We start from the raw sequence: 23,658 nt of genomic DNA on the forward strand, positions 1-23,658 counted from the left end.
TCAATGCAAACATTATCCAATTATTTCAAAACAGGTATCAGGATAAATTCACTATAAAATGAATCATGTTCTCATTGTTCCAAAACATAGAATCAATTTTTCCACGAAAGAGTTTTTAAGTAATTTAGATTTTCAAAGTTCACATGATAATCTGGGTTCCAGGACACAAAATAGAAAATAAAAACATATACTGCATTAATTATTTTAAGTGATAGATTATTTCCTAAATAAAAACTAATGAAGTGGTATATAGAGTTACTTTTCAACTATATACTCACCCTAAAATGTATTTGAAGTTCTATTTCAAATAATTGGTTTTAACAATTAATAAATTATAATGATCTGATTATCCCCTGTGTCTCCCTGCCAATACCCAAAAAGAAAAACTTTGCTTCCATTTTTTAAATCTTGCTTTGGGGTCACTCAACATAAATTGTAGGAGACATGTCAAACAAAAAAGTTATGATGAAAACAAAAATTTTAATAAAAATATGTAAGATTGGTTTTACCAAAGTTAACAAACTTTTAACAGAGCAAAGCTTTTGTTTGATTTGTCCAATATAAGAAACTTACCTCTTCCAGCCTTTCTAACAGAACTGTATTGGTGAATAAAGGCAGTATCTTTTCAAAAATTTTAATTGATACAAATGGCAAAAATACAGGAATTAAAAATCCTAGAATCAAACTATATTCCATAATATCTATCATCAGAAAAAATTTAACTACTCTAAATTGTTCAAGCCATTATCTTATTTATTAACCTGTAGGCTGTTCAAGCCAATGGTTAATAAATAAGATTTAAAAGTGCAGTTTTCAATCTGATACTTGTGAAACTGTTTTAGTATACGCGAAAATTTCTGTTATTCTGCTCTGAAGGAACCATAATATATAAATTATATATGATATATAATTAGCTTAAAATGATGAGTTACTGTTTTACAACAAACTAATTATATAAGCAGATGTTTACATACATTTTATTCTGTGGCTTCATAGAAAACAAAACAAAACACACATTCAGTAGATTTTGCAAAATAGCCAGTCTTTAGTTTCTTCTATTCTCCCTTTTAGTTTTGATGTAATTTTAAACAAACAAACAAACAAAACAAATTCACCATCGACAAAAAAATATTCCATTCTATTAAGTATTATTTTTAATTAACATGTACAGCTACACAGCTATTTGAACAAATGCAAGTTAAACATTTTCCCAAAGCAAACACCTGTATTCTAATTAGCATTTAATGTGTTAAATATTATTATGACAATTAGATTACCAAAGTTTACATACTAATCTAGATATTTTGGTACAACGGACAATGAAAAATATACTTAAATTTTTAAAAATATCACTGAGGCCAGCTGTATTAATAATTCTTCATTTTGATTTAATGTTTTGGTTTTAATTAGGAACAGGTAAAAAATTCTGAAGCATAAATAATATTCAGTTACACTAAAAGCAAAAGTAAGAAGAATCTGGTTTATTTCTCATGTTAAATCCCTTTCTAACTATTTTCTTAAAGATCACTAAAAAACAGCTCTTGTTATAATTTTAGTATCTCAAAATATATGATTTTAACATTATCTTCTGGATAATAGACATAAGTATTTCCTAAATAATGCTTTTTCGCTTTTTCTTTTTTTCTTTTAATAAATAACCATGTATCATTTTAAAAATAAAATGTGAAATAAGAATATATTAGTATGAGCAATCATTACATGATCAATGGTTATATCTTTAAGAAAGTATCTCATAAACTAAATCTAAATTATTTTATAAAGGACTTTGAAAATTGGTGAAAAATAACTGCCTGAGGAAAAAAAAGATGAATTTGGTATTTCAAATAAATCAATAATTTATTCATTTTTGTAAAGTTGTTAAGAGACAGAGGAACCAACCAGTAATGACCAAATAATCAACTTTCATGACACTAGCTTTTACCAAAACTCTTTAAGTTTCTGCAAGAGGTCTTTTGCCCATCAGTGTAATTTACACCTGATCTATCAACTAGATCAAATATTAGATACATTTCTGCTGGTGAGTGAAAGAGGTGCTAGAGATGACTGAATAGCACAGCTAAGTAAAACTTCAGGAGGAAGACTTTCTAAATTATAGTCTATATATTCTTGATTTCTTTGTAAACTTTATCAAAACATTTCACCTTTCTTGAACCCAATGTTTATGACTATCAATTACTAAGAGAAAAAAAGACATGTTTCTGTATCTCCTTCATTGCTGTTACCTGTCACTCTTGCTGTTGTGTTTGCTCACAAAGTCCCTTCTAATTTGGTGTTTTGACTGCCAGCCAAGAAACCTGATAATCTACACTAATAAAAGAGAAAAATGGTAATTGGCGTACGGTGATACCTTTTTCATTGGCTAATCAGGGCTATATGCAAATTAACTGCCAACTAAGATTGGCAGTTAACTGCCAACAAGATGGCGGCTAATTTGCATATGTAGGCACAATGGAGGGAGGCGAAAGGGAAAGCAGGAAGAAGCCCCCTGCCACTGACAGTGATCAGAAACCCAGGGGGGAGCTAAGAGCTGGGGGGCAGGGCAAAGGCGGCCCTGGGGCCGCCTTTGCCCTGCCCCCCAGCCATGATCGGAGAATCAGGTGCCTTTTCCGCCCTGGCCAGTGATAGCAGGAAGTAGGGGTGGAGCCAGCGATGGGAGCTGGGCATGGTTGAAGCTGGCAGTCCCAGGAGCTAGGGGTCCCTTGCCTGGGCCTAAAGCGAAGCCCACGATCGCGGCGCCCCCCGCTGCCACTGCAGGTCCCCGCTGCCCGGGCCGGACGCCTAGGCCAGAGGCGTTAGGCCTGGGCAGGGGCGGAGCCTGCAACCGCGGGGAGCTGGGGGTCCCCTGCCCAGGCCTGACACCTCTGCCGGAGGCCTCAGGCCTGGTCAAGGGGCCGATCCGGTGATTGGTGATCGGAGGGTGATGAGGGTCAACTCCTCTGGCCGAGGCATCAGGCCTGGGTGGGAGGCGGAGCCGGGGATTGGGGGGATATGATGGTCCCCTTGCCCAGGCCTGAAGCCTGGGTCAGAGGCGTCAGGCTTGGGGGGGGGGGGGTGGAGCAAGCGATCAGAGGGAGATGGGGGTCCCCTGCCCAGGCATGATTCCTGGGCCAGAGGCCTCAGGCCTGGGCGGGGGCCAGAGCCAGTGATCGGGGGGAGATGGGGGTCCCCTGTGCAAGCCTGACACCTCTGGCGGAGGCGTCAGGCCTGGGCAAGGGGCCGATCAGGCGATCGGAGGGTGATGGGGGTCAACGCCTGAGGGCTCCCAGTATGTGAGAGGGGGCAGGCTGGGCTGAGGGACATTCCCCCACCCCCCTTCACACCCAGTGCACGAATTTCGTGCACTGGGCCCCTAGTTTAAATATAATTTTCAAATTCTGGTTAAAAGGCAATAACCTCATAAGTTGGCACCTAAAGACTTACACAGAAGGTGAGAAAAGGGAAAGTGGCATTTTATTGAGTGCCCAGATTCTTTAAAGACATTTCACTTAATTTTCTTGAGAACACTCTTAAAGCATCATTATACTCAGCTTTTACGTGAGGAAGTGAGACAGCAGTTAAGTGACTTCACTGAGATTACAACCTAGTTAAATGGCACGTCAGGGCTCAGAGTTCCTATTTTCTGGTGTTATATGCCAACTTAAGTGCATCAGTCTCTGACAAGGAATTCCATAACTCAGGGACTATCCAGGCAATTTGCCAAATGGATGAGTTACTCCAAGTATGACCTTCACATAAAGTTCCTCCCATGCTTTTACTTGGAACTTAACACCTTTCCATAATTAACAGTGTAATGAAGTCTGAACTCTCTTTGGCATATGTACATGTGCACAACTACATATATAAAGTACACACATTATCCAACCTTGAAGTTTGAAAGCAAATAGCTGGTTAAGGGTTTTACATGCTAACTGCCCAGCTGGCATGGCTCAGTGGCTGAGTGTTGTCAACCTATGAACCAGGAGGTCGAGGCATATGCCCCCAGTGTGGGGAATGCAGGAGGCAGCCGATCAGTGATTCTCTCTCATCATTGATGTTTCTCTCCTGCACCGCCGCCTCCCCATTCCCCCTCCCCCACCCCCCGCTTCCTTCCTCTCTGAAATCAACTCAAAAAAATTCTTTTTAAAGAATTTTACATGCTAAACCAATTTTTATGATATTCTGTACACATGAATATTTATATGCCATTCTTGCCTATATGAAGTAAATTAACTTGGATGTCATTACAAATCTTTACAAGGTCAAAATTATGTGAACAGTTTACCCATTCCATAAATTAGTTTTTTTAAAAAGGAGTCTTTTACCAAAGGAATAAAAAATACTGATTTAACAAACCCTTGGTTACACTCACAGTAAGAACACATTAAAATAAGTATTTTAATTGTTCCTATTGCTTTAAAAATAATTCTGTAAATTATAATGATCTGGTTACCCCTGTGCCTCCCTGCCAATCTCCCCCCACCCCCAAATACTTCGTTTCCTTTTTTAAAACCTTGCTTTGAGGTCACTCAACATAAACTGTAGGGGAAATGTCAAACAAAAAAGTTGTGGTTAAAAAACAATTTTTAATAAAAAGATGTAGGATTGGTTTTACCAAAGTTAACAAACTTTTATTAAAGGCTCAGAACTCATTTTATATCTGCATTTAATCATCAATTTAATTTTTGATAATCATATGACCAATATGTAAAATACAAATTCAAATCCCAAACAACTATTCTTACATTAACTCAGGGCATTTAAAATTTTACATAAAATATATACTAATGTGCAACAAATCATTTCATCTAGTAAATGTTCTCATGAAGCCAGTTACCTAAAATAAACTAGAAACTATAACTAGGGACAAGTAAGATCTTTTTTCCACATGCAAAAATGGGTAAACACACTTGAATGCGCACGCACACACACACACACACACACACACACACACACGCCTGAGAAACCTGAAAATGACATGCACCAGAAGTGTTTTGCTCCAATTTGGCAACCTCCTAAAACACTCCACAGATCCCTTTTCCAAAAAAGAACCTCTTCTAAAATATGTATGGTGAGGCTTAAAATATATATATTAGGTAGTTTAAGAAAAGGCAAAAAGAAAGGCAATGATTCCAAGTAAAAACATTGAGATATCTGATTTAAAATGGAAAAGAATTTATTTAACTTTTGCCACATCAGGACAACAAAGCAGCCCTTTCATGTTATCACTCGTTAAAAGGGCATTACAAAACATTAACATAATGTAGTAGCCCATGTTTTCTTTCAGGCACTTTCAAAGGGCATCTCAGACCCACAATATCTTCTTTTGAATGTGCAAAAATCACAAAGCTTCAAAATGATTACTAGTAAGGCAAGATACTAATAATGTCTCCCTTTTTATTTGAACATTAATTTTCCATGTTTTGGAGATATTCTGAACTTAACATTCAATAATACACAATATATTTTAAGCATTAGGAATCAGTGTATTATCAGTAATCTTGGGTTTAATAGCTACTATCAAGCAACTGAGTTCTAATGCACGCAACATAGTTTGATAGTTCTGTATGTGTTAGAGAAGATGGCCTGAATTTTGCCCTCAAATGCGCAAAAAGAATTTTCTATTTACCCCCTTAAAGCAGTCTTTGGCCTTGCTGAATAATTATAGAGCTGTTATTTTACTCTGAAGCAAAATAAGCCTTCAAGTGTCCCTTACTTGATCTTAGAAGGTCAAATTCTCTGTCCAACAGTTCTTCTTCTGTTAACTTGGAGAAATTATCCTCTCCAAAAGGATTCCACCCTGACATATCAGGTGGGTTACTGAAGTTCTTCTGATTTGTAATATTTGCAACTGCCTCTTTTTCAGCAACTGACCTAGAGTAATAATTAAAAGAAGAAAAAACATTAAAATTGAATTTTTTAAATGCTCTACTTTATACATGCTTAGGAAAGCAGATGGCTGTATTGTTATGGAGATGACAGATAAGGGCATTGATTGAGAGAAAGACCAACTTGGATTTTAACAGGCTCTTTAAGGTCACTAGCTGTGTACCCTTGGGTAGGTAGGTACCTTAACCTCTCTATGTCTCAGCATCCTTATCTATAAAACAGGAGTAACAGAATATACCTCACAGGAATACTGAGAAGATTAAATGATTTAATACACATAAAGAGAACAGTGTCTCGTAAAAAAATAATAGTGAGCATTCAATAAATATTAACTATTATCATAGTAAACAAGCCTTAAAATGAAAATCAGTAGCCATATCAAAGTCATCATTCTAAAATCACTACTAAGGTGATCTTATGTCCTTACTGTGAGAAGTCACAATAACTTTCCCTTTAACAGAGGCATTTTCTAAGGAGCTACCAACAAATTATTAACTGCTGGAGTTGCTTTATAAATTAGCTAAAACTAGATGAGGGTTATTTTCTATATAATAAATCTTTCATGGTGTTAAAGTATCTATAGTCTGGAGTCTGAGACCAATAGTTCTATGAAAGGTATCTAATAGGCCTCTTAGCTTTTAAGAGAAGATTAACCTAAGAATCCCTGGGCACCTCCCTTCAATCCAGCCTGCAAATACAGCATAGGAATGAGGCAACATAGAAAAGCTGTCAAGGTCATTCCTAATTCAGGTGCAGATGTTCTAACATTGGTAATGGAGGAACAATCTCTATGTGCTTCTTTTTGTTTTTAATCCTCATCCAAGGATATGTTCATTTGATTTTAAAGAGAGAGGGATGAGGAGGAGGGAACGCTACAGAAAGATGGGCTCTAAACTAATTCAGGAGCCACTTAAGGACTCCAATCCACAATTACACCTACTTCCATAAGAATTTCCTTAGCATTCACTGGAAAAATACTTGCCTATTGGCACTATAAGAGGAGTCCATTATGGTTCCAACCTGAGCTGGAAGAGATGAAGTATAGGAAACTAAGGCCGGTGAGAACTCTTGAGGGGAGGTAAGATACTCGGATGGCGCCTGTTGTTGAGACTGCTGATGTTGAGCTAACGCCTGTTGTTGAGACTGCTGATGTTGAGCTAACACCTGTTGTTGAGACTGCTGATGTTGAGCTAGCATTTGCTGCTGCAAGAAAGCCTGCTGATACCGCTGCACCTGAAACAAGAAATGCCATTATACAAAACAATGCTCGAGTTCACTAATGCACTGTCACTCCACACCTGTTCACTATGTTCCTTCTTTTCACATTGGCAATAAAAGCAGAAAATTAAAAATAATTTATATCTGCAGGAGCAATTCACTACTAGAAAAATACAGCAAAATGAAATAAATCTAGTTTAGAAATTATGAAGCTAGACTAATGTGGAAGGATTCAAAAATTATCCTTTAAATATTTTAAGATAATAGAGTAGGTTAGTCCTTATAATACGGTGGTTGCTGTAAAAAAGATCAAACTATTCTCTGAAACAAACGTAATTTTCCTTTGGATTTTCTTCAACTGATATTTGCCAAGTGAAAGAGACATAGGACAAAAAGATCATGGGTAACAGACCCATTTTCCTTATACTCTGAGATAAACAAAAAATACTATCAGTTAGTTAAAAAGTGCCAAATTCAGGTGCTATAGTTCATCCCACTTTAAAGCTGCTTTAGAATACATGACTGACTTTGAGTCAGAGAAAGACAAGAATCACACAATCTCACTTATATGTGGTATCTGAAGAATAAAATAAATTGATGATAAACTAAACTGAATTAAAATAAAATAGGACCAGAGGCATGGGTAAATGAAACAAAATGACAGATCTCAGAGGGGAGGACGAAAGGGGAGGATGGGAAGAGATCAACCAAAGAATACATATATACATATATACATAGTCCATGGACACAGACAATAATGTGGTAAAGGCCTGGAGAGGAGGGGAGGGACAAGGGCCGGGTGGAGGGAGGCAAAGGTTGGGAGTGGGTAGGGAAACAGGTAACATCCCTAAAAGAGTCAATAATAATAATAATAATAATAATAATAATAATAATAAAGTAGAATAGCTTTTACCAGAGGCTGAGGGGGAGGGGAGAAAGAGCAGCTTCTGTTTAATGGATACAGAGTTTCAATTTGGGATGACAGGAAAGTTCCTGAGATAGAGAGCACAATAATGTGAATGTACTTAAATGCCATTGAATTGTACACTCAAAAGGGGATAAAATGGTAAATGTGATGTTATATATATTTACCACAGTAAAAAACAAAAGCTATCACAGTTGTCCTGCTTTAAAAAAAAAAAGAATATATGACTGCTTTGATAAAATATGAGTAATTAGCCCAGCTGGTGTGCTCAGTGTTTGAGTGCCGACCCAGGAACCAAGAGGTCATGGTTTGATTCCCAGTCAGGTCACATGCCTGGGTTTGGGGCTTGATCCCCAAACCCAGGCATGGGGGAGCATGCAGGAGGCAGCCAATAGATGATGCTTCTCTCTCATCAATGTTTCTCTCTCTCTCTCTCTCTCTCTCTCTCTCTCTCTCTCTCTCTCTCTCTTGTTCCTCTCTCTCTAAAAATCAATTCTATATAGATGTATATAGAGATATATAAAAACACTAGAGGCCCGGTGCACGAATTTGTGCACCAGTGGGATCCCTTGGCCTAGCCTGCTGGATCGGGCTGAAACCGGCTCTCCAACATCCCCAGAGGGGTCCCAGATTACAAAAGGGCACAGGCCAGGCTGAGGGACCCCACCGGTGCACAATTGGGGCCGGTGAGGGATGCAGGAGGTTGGCCATCCTGGAGGAACTGCAGGAGAGCTCCAAGGGCATGTCTGGCCCATCTCACTCAGTCCCAATCAGCCAGACCCCAGCAGCAAGCTAACCTACCAGTCGGAGCACCTGCCCCCTGGTGGTGAGTGCACGTCATAGCAACTGGACGACCGGTCGACTGTCTGCCCTCTGGTGGTCAGTGCACGTCATAGCGAACAGTTGAGCGGCCTTAGCATATCATTAGCATACTATGCTTTAATTGGTTGAATGGCCCACCAGACACTTAGCATATTAGATTTTTATTATACAGGATGTATAATTAACTAACTTGAATTGATTTTGAAATAATTAAATTCTGAATAATGCCACTCACACTGTGAATTCCAACAGCATATTCAGAGAGAAATCTCCAGACATTATGTAACACTTACCATTGCAGGATACTGTGGTGCAGAAGGCTGTGGCTGATATACTGAGTGCATTAAAAACTGTTGCTGCAGTATCTGTTGCTGCTGCATTGCATGTTGATACTACAAGGAGAAAAGTAAACAAGTTCATCAATATTACTCATGCCTTTTTTGTGCCACAGTCTTTCTTTTTACATGCTGATCTTACCGTAACAATGACTGGGATACTCAGAAGTCCAAACACCAATGTAAAATAGCTATAGTAATTACAACTTATATATGTTTATTGGAAATGGCTTCAGAATTATCAATGAAACATAATGGATTCGACCAAAATCATTTCTAGCACAGTTTAAGGATGTTAGGATGAAACCTAAACACATTTACCAGTTGATGGAGACCCTGAAGTTACTTGTATCCAGAACTCATTACATTCAATTCCCAAGCTCCTCTTATCTCCCCCCCTTCAATTACATCTTCTAGCCATCACCTACTTAACTATCCTCCACTCTGGGTCTATCAGTCAAGACCAGAGAAGGGAGGCACCCCTGAGAATGCCATTCATATAACTGGCTCAAAAATATTTCGGGAAATGATGAAAGGATAATGGTGACAGTCATTAAATTTAAAATAGTTTAGTGAAACTAGAACTTTGCAGGTTCTGATGAGGCAAAGCACAGTACAGAACTTAAGGTCATTTTTAGTTCTCTAAATGCCTCCTCCCTCCACCATCCATAAACACTCCAAGCAAAAATACAAAAACAAAACCTTATGACAATGTTACTTCTCTAAGCTTAATATCACCTTTCCAGCAATAACGTAATTATAGTTTACGTATCTGAACTCAAAATATAACTAAAAAAATATTTATCACAGACTGCAGTGTTTATTCATGATGTCAAATGACTAGATATTCTTTGCCTTATAAAGCCATGATGTAACTATTTCAACAGAGTATTCTTAAGTAGTTCATGAATGCAAATAAAATACATATTCCTTAGTAGTCAGAAAATTAAGCAAAATGTTTACCTGGATCTAGAGTTCAAGGTGCCCATGATAAGAAAAGGAATTCACTGATATTCAAAGCTGCATGCATTTCCCAACACTACTTTCACGTCTAGTAACAAAGGAACTACCTGCTGCATATAAGCTTCCTGCTGCTGCTGCTGCTGAGGATGGCGAGGCTGTAAATGAAGTTGCTGCAATCTCCAGTCTCCCTGCTGTAGTTGCTGAAGGACTCTGTTTTGCTGCGGAGGCTGCTGAGGAGGCCCCTGACCCAGTAAATTCTCAGGGCTGACTCCAGGTCTCAGTGCTGCTAAAAGCAGTTTCCAAAAACTTACATTAACATACTCATGAATTAAAAAAAAATGGGTGCATTTCAAAACACTAATTCAATAATCCTTTAACCAAGGCATTTATATCCTTATTTTATAATATAGAAACTTCCATAAGCACATAGTCTCAAGGGATTATTTACTCTAAATCTAAGTACCCACGAAAGTTAATTCTGTCAGCTGCAATGCTGAACAAGTCAACATCTTAGAAGCACTTCATCTTTCATATTTCATCTCTCCGTGAACAAAGCCGCCATGTCAGTTTCTTCTGTATTACTCAACTCTGTCATGCACTGATATAAGCCTGTGTCTTTGCCAAAATGATTCTCTCCACCTAGAATGTCACTTTCCACCTACTACAATTCTTATCCTTAAACTTTTTTAACTCAAATCTCTCTTCCTTGTTCCTTCATCTAACACTTCTACTCAGTTTATAACTCAGTTTCATGCCTTGCACATATTAACTGTTTAATGGCTATGTCCTAACTAGGGCTGCAGAGGGATGAGGTGATGACTTATTTATCTCTTAGCATCCCAAAGAACCTTTTACACAACAGATTAATAAATGCTACTGTAATGAATGTATTAACACTGTCTCCTAGATGGATATTTATTTATAAGCTTCATAAATTTTACTCTAGGAATATCCTATGAATAAAATTTTAAAATTAATGAAAAAGATACACACAACACCAGGAAAAAAAATAAAATACACTATAATTTCTATATTTTCTGCCAATGAGTGACCATAAATTCAAATGCAACTCTTTAATCCTAAGGGGGAAAAGGAGAAACAGTTAAAGGAGAGAAAGAAGGGTCCTTTTCCATCAACATTAATATCTTTGAACCTCTCCAGGCCTGAAGTATGACACCTCTGTGACAATAGCTTTTTCTAATTCTTCCAAGTATAAGAAACTGCTTGTTCATTTTAATTACTCCTGAAAATATTATAAAACATAAGAAAATTAAAACCGTAATTGCACCACAGACATAACCACCATTATTAGCCTTTAAGTATATTTGTTTCTAGTTGGAAGAGTATTAAAAAGTTAAGCTCCTCAGGTACACATTCTTCTTGTAGCCCTGATGTCTAGGGGAAGAATAGTCGTGGCTGGGTTTGGTAAAACCCAGTCACAAACCAATGATGATCATGCGATAATTCATAAGGTTCACCTCTTATGTCACAAACTGTGACCTTTTTTAGTGTCATCAAGCTAAACAGAGCTCCTTGGTTCTCAAGACAAGGGCACGGAGCACCAGAGAACTCCCAAACAACATCGCAACAAGCACACAAGAAAACAATGCTTTCAAGTACATCATTAAATCCTCCTACCATTTTCCCCATCTTGCAAATGATGAAACTAAGGCTCAAAGAAATTAAGTGAATTAACAAGTGAAGTTAAAGACAAATGATAAGTTAGAAGAAAATATTTATAATACCTTTGACAAAGAGCTAATATTCAAAATACATAAAAATAAAACCTTCAGAGCAATAAAAATAAAGACAATCTTCTTTCAAAATTGCAAAAATAAATCACAGAAGAAAAATGGCCAGTAAACACATGAAAGAGTACTATTAATCAGGAATATCTATACTAATAAAAGGGTAATATGCTAATTAGACCGGACGTATTCCGGATGTCAATCCTGACAAATCGGGGGCCTCGCCAGGCTGCAAATGGCCATCAGCCCCTCGCCCAGGCTTGTCCAGGCCTGCCCCGCCCCCAGAGAGGATCCTTACCCTGATTAGGGGTGTGGCCAGCCTGCAAACCACCCCAGCCCCTCGCCCAGGCCGGCACCGCCCCCAGCAGGGACCCCCACCCTGATGGGGACGTGGCCGGCCTGCAAACCCCTGGCAGCCCCTAGCCCAGGCTGGCCCTGCACCCCAGTGGGGACACCCCCCCACCCCAATTGGAGGTGTGGCTGGCCTGTAAAGTGCTCCAGGCCCCTCGCCCAGGCCAGCCCTGCCCCCCAAGGGGATGCCCAACCTGATCTGGGGCCCCCTTCAGGGCAGACCAGCCAGCCCCCACCCATGCACCAGGTCTCTATCTATACTAATAAAGGGTAATATGCTAATTAGACCAGAGGTCCTTTCAGATAAAGCCATGGTGGCGGGGCCAAGGCAGAGGGGGTTAGGGGTAATCAGGCGGCAGGGGAGAGCAGGTAGGGGGATCTGGCCAGCAGGGGAGAGCAGTTAGGGCGATCAGGCCAGCAGGGGAAGGCAGTCAGGGTGATCAGGCTGGCAGGGGAGCACAGTTAGGGGGATCGGGCCAGCAGGGGAGAGCAGTTAGGGGGATCAGGTCAGCAGGGGAGAGCAGTTAGGGGGATCAGGCCAGCAGGGGAGAGCAGTTAGGGATCAGGCTGGCAGGCAAGCAGTTAGGAGCCAGCGGTCCTGGATTGCAAGAGGGATGTCCCAGATTGGAGAGGGTGCAGGCCGGGCTGAGGGACACCTCCTCCCGTGCACGAATTTCGTGCACCAGGCCTCTAGGTTAAATACAACCAAAAAGTTTCACCTATCAATGGGGAAACATCTTTAAAAACTGATACTACCAACTGTTGACAAGAATAGGAATGAAAGGACACTCACACTGTTGACGGTAGTGTAAATTTTTGAAGTCTTTTCAGATAGCAACTTGGCATTATCTAACAAATTTTAATTAAGCATATTTTTTAACATCTTCCTCAGAAAAGTGTTCTGACATGTAAATCAAAAGTCTGCTATAAGAATGTTCATCCCAATACTAATAAGAGCAAATGCGGGCTACACACTGAACTGCTGCAAGTTTATTCCAAGAAGAAAAAGAATGGAGACTTTTTACATTCTTCTCTGATTATTGCTGTACTGTCTCAATATTAAAAGAATAGATCCGTCTGTTACTTTTTGCATACATGGGGAAAACAGTATTATTTTTCCAGCTTAGGCTAGAAGCACATGGGATAAACGCTGCCCGACATGGAAGGCAGCAGGCCTGGCACTCACAGCGAGGTCTTGTTTCCCAGATGAACATAAGAAATTTCACTCAACACCAACACCAGACAAAGCCCTCTGTGACCACAGTGGATCAGGACAACAAGACCACTCCATGACCATGTCTCGGCACTGACAAAATCAGGAACTCTGCCCATACCACAGAGTGGCCGAACCCTCCCTTATCCTGCCTAACATGAGGAGGGCTGCTTCTTCAGCTGAGGCTTTGGCCTCCCTCCTCCTATTTATGAAGACACCTAATGATATCATCCCCTTCCTAACTCCTTCCATTCAGAGCAAAGCCCCACTTCCTTATAGCCTCCCCAAAACTACCTAACACAAGCCTAGATCCGTTAATAAGGCTTTTCAAATACCACTTTACTGAGGCACTCCCACAGATCCCCATGGCATATGAGTAACAAACCCATTTGTCCAACTACAAGTGTGATGCTGGTAGTCTTCGCCTGAAGGGCATTAATACATAATTGACTAATAGGACCTCCAACCCAAAAAAGTAAAAAGAGAAAAATTAACACACTGAATGTTTACTATGAAACATAATTTTCCTAGATATCATTCATACACCTTTGCTATTTACTCCTTATGACAGGAAAAAGTTGTGATTCCCATTTTATAAAAAAGAACAGTGAGATTAAGAAATGGTAAAATGAGAATTGGACACAAAGGGTTTCAAATTCCCCTATTTTTCCCTCCCCTCTTCCATAAAGTACTCTATCTGGTATACGTGATCACCACAGAGATATGCAGCAATACGTCAGGTAACATAAACATTACCTTCCCTAAGCATTTATTTTACTTCATAATAATAACAGTATTTAATAGTTAACATTTATTAAGGACATATTATGTGACAGGCATTATATTAAACAGTCATTTAATCCTCACAACAATCCTATGAGAAATATTAGCATTTTACTAACATATATTACTAAAAAATGGGGGGGCTCAGATGCGGATTCATGAGCTTTAAAATATGGGATCTTAACCATTAGAGTAATCTAACTTAGAACATCTGAACATAAAAAAAAAACCCACATATATCATGAAGTAAAGTGCCAGAGAGGGTTTCCTTGAGATGGGCCTTCAAGTTCTATCCCCAAACCTCTGACAGAACAAGTTTACTCTCTAATATTAGGGATATTTCCTTGGGGGAGGGGGAGATATTTTTTTTTTTTTTAAATCCTGTACTGATTCATAATGCTTAGAGGATATTTTATATTAGAAAAACAATTTTTCTCAAAACCAGATGACAAATTTCTATGCTGTTCTGTCCACACAGTCCAAGACAGACCCTGTGGCCAAGGCTCTAGATCAGTGCAAAGACATAGAACTTTGTGAGGCTAGAGTTCCAACTTCCTCCTTCCCAATACAATACAGGATTTTTATATTCCTGAACTTTATCATCAACCTCAAACCCGACTAGTTGATGACACTAGGATAAACAAAATTGTGGGCTTTGTATACCATACTTTTGTATGTCCTACAACTTTAGGAAAATAATTAATTGAGTTTATTAACATCAGTAGAAAGTTTCTTAAAGCATTATGTTATCTGCTTCACAACAGTAAGTCTGAAGTAATTTATACGCCTAGGAAATCAAAGGTGTGTTTACGTTAACTATAAATTAATTCTTACGTTGGCGGGGCTATTATTACCTTTTGATCTGTGGTTACTGAATTCCCCAAGCAAAGGGACTTTAACAGGTGTTGCTGAACTCTGAATGGTCAGCACACTGGGGGTGGCAGTAGTAGAGTTGGCCTTTGGTCTTTGTCTTGGTGCAATTGAGGTTTCTGTTGGTCCAATGGAGTCTGTTATTCTACAAGAGAAGAATACATTTCATTCCAAATATTGGGATTATTTATAATTCACTCTCTGTTCTATAAAGCATCTATTTCAACAGATGCACTTTAATTATTATTACAATCATGTTAGAGTTCTTGGCTCCTTCCTAAGTCTCACTCACAAGTTTTAAATGTTTACTGTGCTATGCTGGTGTGGCTCAGTAGTTGAGCATTGACCTATGAACCAGGAGGTCACAGTTCAATTCCTGGTAAGGGCGTACCCCCTGGTTGCAGGCTCAATCCCCAGTGGGGGACCTGCAGGAGGCAGCGGATCAATGATTGATATTTCTATCTCTCTCCCTTCCTCTCTGAAATCAATAAAAATATACTTTAAAAAATAAATAAATGTTTACTGAAGATAGGAAAGTAAGATAAGCCTAACCATTTCCTTTAAACCAGTATGCAATCATTCACAGTCTGCCTCTGAAACTGGCAGGAAAAGAATATAAGATTGCTCTTAAGGAGATAAAATAAAGGAAATAAACAAACCTTGTCCTAAGGTTTTAGACAAAATTGAGAGCCCCCTCTCTGAACCAACCAGAGAAATACAAATAAGAAACAACAGTAACAGTCTTCCTTAGCTTGGACTCTAAGAAAGAAGAGACTGCACCCTAGGACACATAGTAACAAAAGAAGCCAAAACTTTTAACAAATGGAGCTACCTGCTCACATTTAACTTCTTGAATCTTAAACTTTGCTTTTCTTAAAACACTGAATGGAAATTACATAAAACTTTCCCACTAGGACTCAGGTTAGACCACAGACATGGGCAGTCCAGTAGCAATCATAATTTTAAAAGCAAAAGACAATAAATATAATTTAAGAAAACACAGGTATTTGCTCTTCTCTTTCAGAAAACCCCAGGAAAAATCTTTAACTTGCATACTTACTAACTTTGCTTTCTATAAATTCAGTACAAAAACTCAATTTTTAATAGTTCACTCTTCAACAAGATTGCATTAAAATCTCTTTACCAAGTTTCATGAGCATATTTTCAAATGATTTAACAGTTAACATTGTGCATATACATGATTTATGGAGTGTACATCTGCTGCGGTAGATCCGGTACTGTCTGCCGGAATTGCACAGACCCAATTCTCTTATGAGCCACAAGAGGGAGCCACGGGCACAACTATCTTTCTAAGAAGGAGGTTCAAGTATTTGAGAAAATCGCAGAAAGACACTGTATGTGTGCTGTTTCCTAATATAATATTTATGTTTTAGATGAGATGGGGATGGTCAAAGTCATATGAAAACTGAACTAAAAAGCAATAAAAGGTCATGTATACATATCACCAACTAGATCTTATTTTATAATAAATCAAATATTTATTAAGTTCAAATGATGGATGTGGCACTAAACCCAATATTGTACTCCCTACACTCAAGTAATTTAGAGAACATATTATATACACTCTTTCTGTTTATCCATTCTTTATTAACAGACTTCATCGCCTTGTTCCTATTCTAAATCTCTCTCTAAAGTTCTGAAGACTTCGTTTAGTGCTTCCTCATTTATTTTACCAATGTACTAATATCTAATATACAATTACTGATATCCAGCAAACACAGCATACTACCCTGTCTTCAAAGAATCCATAGTATACCTAGGGAGATACAGCACGTGTTCATGAAAATATACTAAAATATAACAGCAAACATCGTCACTGTCACACTAGTGCTGTCAACAGTTTCATGGAGGAGTAATTACTTCTAACTTTAACCTAAATTGGCCTGGGAGGGCTTCAAGTAGGAAATGGAGATAAAAATAAGTATATAAATATGATTTTATTAGGTAGGGAAAAGAAGCAAAGCATTGTGTGTGAGGAAATGGGAAGAAAACCTAGACAGCCAGGCAAAGTGAAGACACACACACACCCGCCTGAAACGGAAGACTGCGTCACTACTGGCAGCAAAGCTGCCGTACCGCTTCATCTGCATAATGCAATAGACACCAACGGTTCCCCGTGCTTCCCTTCTTATCCTTCCTCCTATCATCTGAATAATCCTAAAACATAGTTTCTCTCCTCTTAAAATCCTTCAGTGTTCTTGCTAGCACAAGAGATTCTCAGACTCTTAATCTTTAAGGTGTCACATAAGTTTCCAAGAGGAGATGCAGGGGGTTTTTAAGGAGTAAAGCAGAGTGCCAGAGATTGAAGCAAGGCAGATGTATAATATTCATAAAAGTTTAAAACATGTAATTAGTGATACTAGCTGTTTAAAGACTTCTCCACCCCACCTCACCCCCACAAATATGCCTTTTACATAGAAAAAAGACTAACTTATTTTTATGACTAGATTAATACACATTTAGTTTTTTTTTCAAGCTCTGAAACTATCAATATAAAGTAAATTTACAAATAAACTCTTTTTAATATACATAATGTATAGTCTAACATATTATGAATAGCACTGTTAATTTAGCGGTTAACTATTTCATTTGCTTATAATAGTACTAGAGGCCCAGTGCACAGGATTTGTGCACTGTTGGAGGGCATGGCCTGTGGGGATTGTCTGCTGTGGGAGCAGCTGCTTATCCCCGTCAGCCAAGCAGCTGTGGACTCGCCCTCTGAGCGGCTGCTCCCACTGGGGGAGCACGGCACATCCCGGTCAGCCAAGCGGCGCTCCCACTGTGGGAGCGCATTGACCACCAGGGGGAAGCTCCTGCGTTGAGCGTCTGCCCCCTGGTGGTCAGTGCACATCATAGCAATTGGTGGACTGGTCGATCTGGTCATTCCGCCATTTGGTCACTGGACTTTTATTATATAGGATACCTGTAACTTGTGTCCTAGTGAAGATATTCAAAGCATCATTCTTATTCAGTTGACTCATGCTTTACAAAGCTGTATCTACTTCCTTAAAGATTTAATAATTAACCAAATAACTATTTAAAAAACATAGGTAACAATAAAATTCAATGGACAAAATTCATAATTCCCATTTGACTATAACAGCAGTTGCTAACTACAGCTATGTCACAGACAGAACACAGTGTTGATCACGCTGAATTCCTATGGGTTAGATGTAATTTTACTCCTTCATCTCTTCCTGAAGAGTATTTAAAATTCAAGTAAATGATGATATTTTTTGAGTGATGCCATATTTTTTAAAAAACTAAGTCATTCCCAAATGACACTAACAATTTATAGATTATTCAGAACACATCTCACAACCAAGTCCCAAATAGAACTGACTGCAAGGTTTAAAATTCACTGCTCTAAACGCCAAAGGCCAAATTTCTCAGCAAGACATATAAATAAAGTTGCTCCTGACTGACATTTACCTAGCTCTTCAGCTTCATTCCCACCACTCCCGTATCCATCCCCCATAATCCAGTATACACTTCCCACCCGTATGCGTCCCCTATGAACCAGCCTTACAGTCTCACAAAGGCCACTCTTCTTGCCTGAAGTACCTATCATTATCAGGTGATGGACTATATTATTCATCCTTTGAGCAGCAGCTCAGCAACCCCCACCCCCAGGGAAAGGACTGGGTTCTTTCTATGCTCCTGTTTTCTCTGCTCCCCGTCTTTCCCTTCCTCCACGCATAAAGTTGCCTGATATCTATCAGGATGGAATTGTTCACTTGTCTATCTTCATTAGAATGTGAACTCTTTGAAAATAAACACTGCTTCTTTTGTGTTTCTAGTATTTATATCTTGCATATAATAGGTACATGACATATATTTTATGTCAAATAAAATACTTTGTATCAGCAAAAATACAACATTAAAAAAGCCGTGACTAAGAAATCTCCTCAAAGGTAACATTATCTAAACTCTATACCACACGTAAGAAGGAACACAACATTTTTATGTAGGCTTAGATGATATTTAATTAATTACATTTGCTAGGATTAAAAACGAGAAATATTCCCCTTTTCAAAAAGCCTTTGCAAATGTCAGCACAACTTCGCTTACCTCGCTTTTATTTGGCTTTTCCTAGAAGCTGCTTCGCTAGCAGTCATGGGTTCAGGAAGAGCTGAAGGAATAGAAGAATTCTGGGAAGAAAAATAAAACTTGTCATTTTAGTTTTCATTTTAATTGCAGAAAGCTTTACTTAAAGGCTATCGATATATTCTTAAATTTTTAAATGTACTGTCTGGAAGATACTATTCTTTTCACCCTGGATGGCTACAAATTGTTCACATACATTTGCCAGATCTAACCTGCAAACATCAGCACGTTACACAAATGTCATTTTCATGTTCATGTGCCACAGAAACTCTTCAAAAGTAAACAGAACAATATCACTGTATCCACTTTATAAGTGGGCAAATCTTGGCTAAAAAGAAGAATTACATTATACTTGTAAATCAATGACTATTTTACACTTTGGGGAAAAAAACACCAAGCATATGGAAAAGTGTTGTTTCTACATAGAGGAAACATTTTCATGACACTGCATGTAAACTCTAAAACACAAGAGTATTTGTTTAAGTTCTATATATGTTTAGCTTATTGCAGGTACTCAAATGTTTATTGAATGAAAAGCTAACTTCCCTCTTTTTCTTAGTGGAGTAGATTAAGTTATACATAAAGGAAGATAGACAAGAAAATGAGGCCAAAATGATGGTTACAAAGCTGAGAATGGCTTAAAATCAGAGATGATTCTGGGCCTTTATCAAAGTTATCAGAAACCTGCCATACACAGTTAATCTGACATAATTAAGTACAGTGTGCAGACACACAATATAACTCAAAGCCTTCCCATGATATTAGCTATTACTAACTCAGCACTTTCCATGGACTAGGCACTGAGTTTACATTTATTATTTGTAATCCTCATAACTACTATCCCTGTTTTACAGAAAAGGCAAAAACGTTAAGTAACTTCCCAAAATACAGTTGGCCTTCCATATCCATGGGTCCCACATCTGCAGATTCAACAAACTTTGAATCAAAAACACTACTCAGGAAAAAAAAAAATGTTACATTGCTGACGTGTAATATGTAGGTAGGCCTATGATGGCTGTATCTCTACTAACATGTACAGACATTTTTTTCTTGTCATTATTCCCTAAACAATACAGTATAATAACTATTTACATACCGCTTACCTTAGGTATTACTGGTAGCTAGAGATGATTTAAAATACACAGGGGGTGGGGAGTTAGGGGGAGGGGGGAGGGGAGTAGGTTATATATGCAAATACTACACCATCTATAATAATAAAAGGGTAATATGCTAATTAGACTAGACGTCCTTCCAGGCGTCATTCCGGATGCCCTTCCAGACAAAAACTGGGGCCTGAGTGAAGCCCGGGTCCCGGGCGCTTGCAGGCTGCCAGAGGGAAGCAAGCCTGGGTCCCCGGTGCCTGCGGGCAGCCAGAGGGAAGCAGCCTAGGTCCCGGATGCTAGAGTGAAGCTGGTGCCAGCAGATGGGGGAAGGCCTACTCTTGCACGAATTTTCATGCATCGCGCCTCTAGTCCTATCTAATAAAGAGGGAATATGCTAATTGACCCTCACACTATTGCAAAGATGGCAACACCCACAGCCAATAAGGAGGAAAATATGCTAATTGACTGTCCCGCCCTCAAAGATGGCAGTGACCACAGCCAATAAGGAGGGAATATGCTAATTGACTGCCCCACCCTCAAAGATGGTGGTGCCCACAGCCACAAAATGGCCGGCAGGGGAGGGCAGTTGTGAGTGATGAGGCCAAAAGGAGAGGGCAGTTAGAGGCACTCAGGCCAGCAGAGGAGGGCAGTTGGGGGGCAACCAGGCCTGCAGGGGAGGGCAGTTGGAGGCAATCAGGCCAGCAGAGGAGGGCAGTTGGGGGGCAACCAGACCAGCAGGGGAGAGGAGTTGGAGGCAATCAGGCCGGCAGGGAAGCAGTTAGGCATCGATCAAGCTGGCAGGGGAGTGGTTAGTGGATGATCAGGCTGGCAGGCAGAGGCAGTTAGGGGCAATCAGGCAGGCGAGTGATTGGGAGCCAGCAGTCCCAGATTGTGAGAGGATGTCCGACTGCCCCCAAGGGGTCCTAGATTGGAGCGGGTACAGGCTGGGCTGAGGGACACCCCCCCCCCCCGCCCCAGTGCACAAATTTTGTGCACCGGGCCTCTAGTCTATAATAAGAAAAGCGTAATATGGTAATTAGACCAGACATCCTTCTGGACGACCTTCCAGGTGAAGCTGGGGCTGTGAGGGAAGCCAGGGTCCTGGGTGCCAGAGGGAAGCTGGTTCTGGCAGCCAGGGGAAGGAAGGCCTACTCTTACATGAATTTCGTGCATCAGGCCTCTAGTTTTATATAAGGGACTTGAGCACCGCAGATTTTGGTACCTGGGGGAGTCCTGGAAGCAATCCCCTGTGGATACTGAGGGATGACTATACAAAATCAGTCACTGAAAAAGACAGGTCTCTCCATTTACAATGTCTATCCTCTCTGCACCAAACTTTCTCAGTGTACAGAGTGCTTAGTTTCTCAGTAATTTTTCATAACACTCCTAATCCCCCTCCCCCCCCCAAAAAAATCTAACAGTCCTGTTTTTTTAATAGTTTGGCCAAAACACCTTAATTATTGTTTGTGCTGTGTCAGATAGATGTCACTGTTTCTCTCTCAAAAATGCAAAATATCATGCAGTGCCTTCAAGTCTACTATAGCTTCCTAGAGCACTTCAATACCCAATCTGGCAACTGTGGTTTTGTAACAAAAATACTGATCACAAACACTATTAGACTACTGGTCATAAAACAAAGAACTCTGAAAGTGTGTATGTGTATATACATAAACATCCCCCCCACACACACACACACATAATAAATGGATTTTAAATTCATATCCCATTTAAAAAATTACTTACATTGATATTGGAGATAGGACAGTCCTTTTTGGCAAATTTAAATGCAAAATAGGACACTTGAAATATATCAGGTCTACGCTCTGGATCTGGTTCAAGCATGAATCCTGCAAGAATAGGTTAAAATGTTAAGAAGTTTTACTGAACAAAGAAAGTAGACAGGAGTACATTAAAAGGAATATATATGTGTGTGTGTGTGTGTGTGTGTGTGTGTGTGTAGATAGACAGATACCTTTTTTTCCATTCTAAGGTTAGTGATGAATCAAGCAAATATTAACATTTATAGAAAATATAAAAATTGTTATTTATATATGAACTTAAAGCAGTATCACAAGCTAAAGACAACTCAGTCATAAAACAGGTCTGTACCAGAAGCATAATTAACAAACATAAATATTCTTTTGAGAAAATTAAACAAAAGTGAGTTTAGTGAACACTGGGAAATTATTCATGAAAATTCTAGGGCCATATAAGGGGTCCTTAATATCACTATTATATAAAATACCTCTACTAAATTTTAAGTAATCCCAAATCACTGAGAAAAGACTAAATTGTGTGCATTAAAAAGTAGTACAGGATTGACAGTATAGTTTTCCAAAAACATGCTTTCTCTCCATACTCATAGTAAGAGTATTTACCACAGTTCTGTATCTCAACATATTCTACACATAATGTTCACTCTATTATAAAGAGATTTCACACCAACCTTACAGCATTGCTTGAAATGCCTGACCTTTTTTCTAATCAAAATGACCATACCATTTATCTGTTAATTTACAATTTCACAAGAAAGTTGGCATTTATACTCAACTCACTTCTTTAACTAAGAAATTCATATTTTGTTAAAACTCTCCATGTTCTAACTCTGATTTATTAACGAATTATAAGTTCTTAAAATGTTTAAATCATTTTAAATCTATTTGGAATCTAAGATTTACAATATTAATTAGATAATATTCTGAAATTTGCTAGTAAGATTATATTCAGAGGTCATAGTATATAAATAGCTAAATTAAAATTATAAATCAAAATTAATTTAATTTTTCTTTCACATTTAAGTAATTTTTAAACAAATTTTTACTACATCTCACACAGCATGATAAACTTATTTTGATTAAAAAACACACTTGTTTGGCAAGTAATAGCATAAATTTAGCAGAAATTTATTTGGGAAATTATGAACTCAGTTTTAAAATATTCTACACGAGCCCAGCCAGGTGTGGCTCAGTGATTGAGCGTTGACCCAGGAACCAAGAGGTCACTGGTTCAATTCCAGGTCAGGGCATATGCCCGGGTTGCAGGCTCGATCCCTAGTGTGGGGCATGCAGGAGACAGCCAATCAATGATTTTCTCATTACTGATGTTTCTATCTCTCTCATCCTCTCCTTTCCTCTCCAAAATCAATAAAAATATACATTAAAAAAAAAATCTACACGTAACTTGATTTTATGTACTGGAAAACACTAACATGTATAACTTATAGAATTTATTTTTTATTATATTATAACCACTGTTAGATGGAAATAACTAAAAACATTTAATTCTAATATTAATTGGACTATATTCAACCTCA

At 38.8% G+C, this 23,658-nt stretch overlaps 1 protein-coding gene across 1 annotated transcript in view; it reads right to left on the reverse strand.

Moving 5' to 3' along the window:
- The window catches only part of BMP2K (BMP2 inducible kinase), a gene marked incomplete at its 5' end in the record, with an annotated part of 133,721 nt that overhangs the window by 24,915 nt on the left and 85,148 nt on the right, over positions 1 to 23,658 (reverse strand). Inside the window, 7 exons of the mRNA XM_081091491.1 lie at positions 5,714 to 5,871; positions 6,869 to 7,119; positions 9,145 to 9,243; positions 10,257 to 10,435; positions 15,099 to 15,259; positions 19,207 to 19,286; positions 22,089 to 22,192. Coding sequence (XP_080947617.1) covers positions 5,714 to 5,871; positions 6,869 to 7,119; positions 9,145 to 9,243; positions 10,257 to 10,435; positions 15,099 to 15,259; positions 19,207 to 19,286; positions 22,089 to 22,192 — 1,032 coding nt within the window. The remainder of the gene's footprint in view (positions 1 to 5,713; positions 5,872 to 6,868; positions 7,120 to 9,144; positions 9,244 to 10,256; positions 10,436 to 15,098; positions 15,260 to 19,206; positions 19,287 to 22,088; positions 22,193 to 23,658) is intronic.

This window comes from Myotis nattereri (assembly GCF_964212035.1).
Source record: "Myotis nattereri genome assembly, chromosome: 1".
NCBI lineage: Eukaryota > Metazoa > Chordata > Mammalia > Chiroptera > Vespertilionidae > Myotis > Myotis nattereri.